General features: G+C 44.6%; 1 protein-coding gene across 1 annotated transcript; it reads left to right on the forward strand.

Annotated features, from left to right (window-relative positions):
* The first annotated feature begins 1186 nt into the window (after nt 1–1186).
* Nucleotides 1187–4341, forward strand: foxa1 (forkhead box A1). Its single transcript, XM_056426721.1, has 2 exons — nt 1187–1255; nt 3190–4341. Exons 1-2 carry the CDS (start codon nt 1187–1189, stop codon nt 4339–4341), a joined length of 1221 nt encoding a protein of 406 aa, XP_056282696.1.
* Nucleotides 4342–6772: the final 2431 nt, after the last annotated feature.

Genomic DNA, 6772 nt, shown 5'->3' on the forward strand with positions numbered 1-6772 from the left:
TCTGTCCCAAGGGAAGGACACCAGGAGAGACCACATATCCTTCTGTCCCAAGGGAAGGACACCAGGAGAGACCACATATCCTTCTGTCCCAAGGGAAGGACACCAGGAGGTCTTACTTGCCACAACGTTGCAGTGAGAACCAGCTGGTCTGCTCTGGCTCTTGTCACAGGTCCAAAAAGTTAAGAACTCCGCAAAACAAGACTCTTGGTCCAGGCCGAGCAGTGAGACCCTGAAACCAGGACACAGTGGTCTAGACCTGCTGTCTGGTTCACCCGGATCTGTCTGATGCAGCAATGTGCACCAGGATTCAGATGAGCTCACGTGGGCTAAGATGCTGGTCTCAGTCCGACCCGGTTCCAAACAGGTCCACCTGTTGCAGAGCTCTGGAGACTCCAACTGGTCCTTATTCTTCAGAAGACAAAAGATAGAGAGCTCTTCATCCTCCTGCTCCTCCTCTTCCTCTTTTATTTAATGATGAAGATCTGATCTGTATATCTAACCCTCAAGAATAACTTTTATACATTTTTATGTTTGATCTCAAGACACAAAACATTTGATTTAATCTGTCTGTGCGTGTGTTGTGTGTGTGTGTGTGCATGTGTGTTTTGTGTGTGTGCATGCGTGTGTGGGCGTGTGTGTGTGTGTGTTGTGTGTGTGTATGTGTGCGTGTGTGCATGTGTGTGCATGTGTGCGCATGTGTGTGAGTGCGTGTGAGTGTATGCGTGTGTGTAAGTGTGTGTGTAAGTGCATCTGTGCTTGTAAGTGTGTGTGTCTGTGTTTTTGTGTGTGTTTGTACGTGTTTTGTGTGTGTGTGCGTGTTTGTGTGTGTGTGTGTGTGTGTGTGTGTGTGTGTGTGTGTGTGTGTGTGTGTGTGTGTGTGTGTGTGTGTGTGTGTGTGTGTGTGTGTGCGTGCGTGTTGAGAAGGAGACCTGGAGGCTGGGACCTGCAGGAGGAGGATCACACCAGTCCGCATGCAGGTCACAAGCATCACCTCCTCCTCCTCCTCCTTCTCCTCATTCTCCTCCTTCTCCTCACAGCACTCTGCGTCTCTCTACTCCTCCCGGCTCGGCTCGGCTTGGAACGCTTTCAGCTGGACCAGGACCCACACAGACACGCAGACCGGGGACCGGACCAGGAGAGCAGGAGCGGGACCTGCAGGACCCGTGTTCCGGCCCGGGCTCCCGCCATGCTCGGCACGGTGAAGATGGAAGGAGGCCACGAGGCTCCGGACTGGAGCGGCTACTACAGCGAGGAGGTCGGTCACACTCAGCCGGCGTTAGCGCCGCGTTCACGGCCACTACGAGGCTCTCAGGCCGGCTCGGACCTCCAGACCCGGTCCCGACCGGTCCACTTTGAAACGGTTCAACTTCAGATTTCAACTTTATTTCCTTTTCGAAAGAGAGGAAATTAACTTAGAGTTGAAACTGAGCTGAAATGTTCGGGAATGCGGTTTATAAAGAGTATTATTGTTAATACAACACTAATAATTATAATGAGTATCATTATTATATAATTATAATGAGTATCATTATTATTGAAGCGCGTGCGTTAGAATCAAATAGTTGAGTTGTTGTAAAAACCTTCAACTCGTCCAGACTTCAGTAATATTCACAATAAATAAATAAATCAGCTCAACGCTCCGTCACAACATCGTATTGTATGTGTACATGTATTAATTATTGTTTTTAAAGCGTTATTAATTTAAATGGAGGAAATAATAAGAGTTAAGACTTTATTATTATTGAACCGAGCGGCCGAAGTCAAGTTAATGTTTAGTGTGGAGGATGATTTCATATTAGTCATTATATTTAACATTTATTTTATATAAATCATAAATAATGTTTTACTGTTCCAAGTTCAACGGAATTTATCGAAATGTCGGCTGAATGATGAATCCGCCGCATGTTCAAATAAACCAGTTCCTTAAATAATAATCATAATAATCATAATAATCAAAATGAAATAGTAGTCGATAGTCCACAGTTCATTTTCTAGTTTCAAGGTTATATTTGATCTTTTTTCTTGATCTTTTATAAAAGTCCGTCAGAGAAACGGCGGTCAAATCTAAATAATTTAAAATATGAGTTTCTATTGTAAATTGTAGATATTTATATACATCTTATAATATTACATGTCATCTGGTATTTCTAAAATGTAATATTATAATATGTATATATAAGATATTATGAAATGTCTTCAGCTGATCTCAGATCCACGGAAGTGAAAACGGAAAAATAAACTGTTTGACAGATTTCAATACTTAGAATAATGAATTAGAATAACGAATAATAATAATGACACTCAATCAAAAATAATGATGCATTTATTTGCTCTAGGTTCCTATTTAAAATGTAAACAGGTTGATCAACTAGTAAATGAAGCGGTCTGATAAATCCTCATTATTAGTTTTTTATTCTATAATAATAAATTAATAATATTATTATAAGGTATTGGATTATCAATATAATTAATTGAAAAACAATTGTTATGGTTCAAACTGCATTATAATGAATTTAAATCGTCTTCAGTAGGTTTGTGAACAGCTTTTCAAATTAAAAGCTCTGGTTCTGAACCTTTATTTTAGGGATAATTACGGCTCAATTAAAGGTGTTTTATTGGATGATGATTCGTCTGCATGTAATCAAGAGCTGTAATATTTTAGTCTGGTTTAATATTGATCCAAAATCACAAAGCACATATTGATCTGAATGGTCTGAATTTGTTAAAGTATCAGACAACTGATCAATCAATCAGAAATATTGAATACTTTAATAAATGTGAATTGGTTCTGTTGGTTCGGACCGGATCAGGACCAGATCAGAACCAGATCAGTGAGGTCAGAGGTTCAAACTCAAACACGGATGATACAATACAAAATAAACATAAACATATTTGAATAAAGTCCCTGAACTGGTTTCATCTCCTCTGACTGGGTCCAACTGGTCCCAACTGGTTCCAACTGGTCCCAAACCTGGTCCAACTGGTTCCAACTGGTCCCAAACCTGGTCCAACTGGTCCAGCTGGTTCCACCTGGTCCAACTGGTTCCAGCTCTGTCACTCTGTAGGTGAATTCCGGTGGTGGGATGGGTTCTGGTCGACCTGGTTCTCGTTTTAGTCCACCTGGTTCTGGTCTAAAAAGTTCTGGTAAGAGTAGTTCTGCTAACTGGTCTGTCTCTGGTCTCTGTGCAGGTTTACTCTCCGATGGCGGGCGGTGGGATGGGTTCTGGTCTAGGGATGGGCTCCATGTCGGGCTACATGTCCGGCGGTGGGACTACGTCAGGCTCCTTCAACATGTCGTACAGCGGGAACGGTCTGAGCCCCGCCCCGGTGGGAGGAATGGGTGGCCCGGCTCCGGCGGCGATGTCGGGTCTGAGTGGGGGCGTGGCCTCGATGGGCGGGACTCTGAGCCCGTCCAGTATGAGCTCGGTGTCGGCCCAGCAGGCCTCGATGGGTCTGAACCCGTACGGGGGTATGAGTCCTACCATGAGCCCCGGCATGGCGTACGGCGGCGGCGGCCTAAACCGAGGCCGCGACAACAAGGCCTTCAGACGCAGCTACCCGCACGCCAAGCCGCCCTACTCCTACATCTCGCTCATCACCATGGCGATCCAGCAGGCGCCCAGCAAGATGCTGACGCTGAGCGAGATCTACCAGTGGATCATGGACCTGTTCCCGTACTACCGGCAGAACCAGCAGCGCTGGCAGAACTCCATCCGGCACTCGCTGTCCTTCAACGACTGCTTCGTCAAGGTGTCGCGCTCGCCGGACAAACCGGGGAAGGGCTCGTACTGGACCCTGCACCCGGACTCCGGCAACATGTTCGAGAATGGCTGCTACCTGCGGCGGCAGAAGAGGTTCAAGTGCGAGAAGAAGATGCCGATGAAAAGTGACGGCAGAAAGGAGCAGGGGGGAGGGGCGTCGCCCTGTGGGGACTCCATCAAACCTCCAGGACTCCTGGACTCCTCCCTGCCCTCCTCCAGCCAGGCGGCATCGCCTCCTGCTCTGGACCTGCGGGGAGGCCTCGGAGGGCTGTCGGACCTGAAGGTGTCTGGCTCCCAGCTGCTGTCATCACTGTCGTTGCCCCCCCACTCCATGGCGCATGAGTCCCACCTGCATCTCAAAGGAGACCCCCATTACTCCTTCAACCACCCCTTCTCCATCAATAACTTAATGTCGTCCTCAGAGCAGCAGCACAAACTGGACCTGAAGGCCTATGAGGCGCTGCAGTACTCCTCATACAGCGCCGGGGGGGCATCCGGTCTTGGGGGGAGGACCATGGAGACTCTGGAGGCCTCCTACTACCAGGGGGTGTATCCCAGACCGCTCCTCAACACCTCTTAGTACCCGCTGCCCTTGCACTATGACTTCCTGCATGCAGCCGTCCTGGACTTCCTGTCTGACTGTGATGACACTGAACCGGGTTGACTGAAGTCCTGCACTGTGACCAGACCAGGACTTAAACCAGGACTCAAAGAGACGTGTTAACGCTTAGCCGTTCAAACTGATCCCAGCTCTGTATTCTCCTTTTACGCACCGAGACACAACTAAAAGGTCTTAAGACCCCCGCCGGTAGTCGGGCCCTCAGGAGGTCCCGAGAGGTCCTTCACCAGAAGATAAAGGTGGTCCGACCTCGACGAGCGCCAGTAATCTGACCAGGAAACTTCACGGGTTCTAAACTGGTTTCCTGGAAATCGTTCTGCATCCCAGAGTAAAGAAGCGTTCAGGGCCCCTGAGGGTCCATAAGTTCAGTGGACCCTCAGGGGCCCTGAACGCTATCAATAGCTCTTTGGTCCTTTAGTTCTGAATCCCAGCGGTGGATCTGGACCCCCCAGGTCTTAACGACGTGATGAGGAGCCGCTTCTGTTTCCTGCAGGCCATGAAAATAACTCTAACTCCCATCATGCATTGCACAGGGATGTCTTCTAATCTGGAAGAGAGAATCATTATAACACTGCATGGTTTTACTTTGGCGGGGCTCTGCAGACGCTTCCTGTTCAACTTGTGATCGGTCTTCAAACATTTTAAACAAATTAAAATGAATGAATAGAAAACCCGTCACAGATTGTTTAACTCATGTTTGAAATCATGAATGTGGCCCCTCCGAGGGCCTCGGAGCACAGGTTGAACCTCTGGTTTAGAGAATGTTCAGGTTCCTGATGAGTTCAAGGTCAAATGAACTATTTTGATGATAAACATGACATTTCTCCCACGACCTCATCCGCCTCTGTGCTGACCTCCCGAGGGGTCGCGACCCTCAGGGTGAGAAACCCCCATTCAGATCAAAGACTTCTGGTTTAAAGGGCCGGCTCATCAGATCTATTGATCCACTTTAATTAAATAGTCTCAATGAAATGTTTAATACTTCATCAAATATGAAGGATTATCAATCCATTTAAAGTCTTCTTCAAGATAAACAAGTAAAGGATACAAATAATCATCATAGTAATATTATAATTATTGTCTATTTACAACAAATAATAATAATATTATTCCTAATAACATTAAGACACAAATGGACAACACAGCCAAGGGATTGAGACTATTATAAATATTATGAATAACAATATCACATCTTTGTTTGGAGACTCACTCCGTGTGTAAAAGGAGAACCCAGAAACTTCTGATTATTATTATTATTATTGTTGTTGTTGTTGTTGTTCCCATGCGCATGAAGCGGGAAGTGTTCTGCCTCCTATTCTTCTTCTTTCTCTTCTTCTTCTTCTTTTTCTTCTTCTTCTTCCGCCTTTGCTTCTTTTTCTTCCTTCTCCTCTTCTTCACAAATGTCTGAAACAGGAAGGTTTTGATGAAGACCCTCGTCCTGGTTGTGTTTGTTGATTTTTAACTTTGCAGCATGTTCATGTTCTTCTTCTTCTCCTCCTCTTCTTCTTCTTCTTCTTCTTCTTCTCCTCTTCTTCTTCTTCTTCTTCTTCTTCTCTTCTTCTTCATGTCATTTTCCAATAAAACAATAAAACGTTCATTGGTTCCTTCGTTACTTATTGATTGTGATCATTTGACGGCTTCATGCTTCCTATTAATAAATAATTGATCATCTGATCAGTTGTCTTTAATAAAGGGACGAAAACTTAAAATCAATTAAATTATAGATCAACGTTTTACTTTGTGATTTGTTGTTTGTATCAAGTTGTTTTCTTTTCGTTTGTTCATTTTGTATTAATTTCTTTGAAGTTTCGCTTTGATTCTTCTTTTTTAATATTTCTGGTTTCTCTCCCTTCCTTCCTTCCTCCCCCCCCCCCCCCCCCCCGCTCCCCCGCTGGTGAACGAGCCCGACCAGAAGAAGCTCAAAGCGTTGCGGCTGTATTGGGATGTTGTTCCTCTGGAGGCCGTAACCTCCCACGCCGCCGCGGGAGCCTGAACGCATCCCGACAGATTTCCCTTTGATCTGCAGCGGAGCCGCGAAACTTCTAATGAATCCATAAAGACGAATCCGTAAAGACTCAATTATATTTATAAAAGCCTTTTAATATTATATAAAAGCCTTTTTAGAATATTTTCTTCGAACTATTTGTTGTTTAATGGATCAAAACATCAAAATGAACATCGACTATTTTAGTTTTTTTCTTTCATCAAAAATAACAAAAACTAAACTACTTTGAATTAATTTTCGTTATTTGTCCATAAACATTCAGTTTGTATACTTTGGTTTAACAAATGTAACAAACTAATTGTTCAATTACATTTTTGAGAGTCAAATAATTAATAGATAAATAATCCACAATCCAAAAAGATTGTATTCAGTCCATTAATCAACAAA

The sequence above is a fragment of the Pseudoliparis swirei genome, chromosome 11, assembly GCF_029220125.1.
Source record: "Pseudoliparis swirei isolate HS2019 ecotype Mariana Trench chromosome 11, NWPU_hadal_v1, whole genome shotgun sequence".
Classification (NCBI taxonomy): domain Eukaryota; kingdom Metazoa; phylum Chordata; class Actinopteri; order Perciformes; family Liparidae; genus Pseudoliparis; species Pseudoliparis swirei.

What these genes read in the sequence shown, in the direction of transcription:
- foxa1 (XM_056426721.1), top strand. Translation starts at nt 1,187, where the DNA reads ATGCTCGGCACGGTGAAGATGGAAGGAGGCCACGAGGCTCCGGACTGG. An exon ending in GCGGCTACTACAGCGAGGAG is followed by an intron (nt 1,256 to 3,189) that starts GTCGGTCACACT and finishes GTCTCTGTGCAG; the next exon opens with GTTTACTCTCCGATGGCGGG.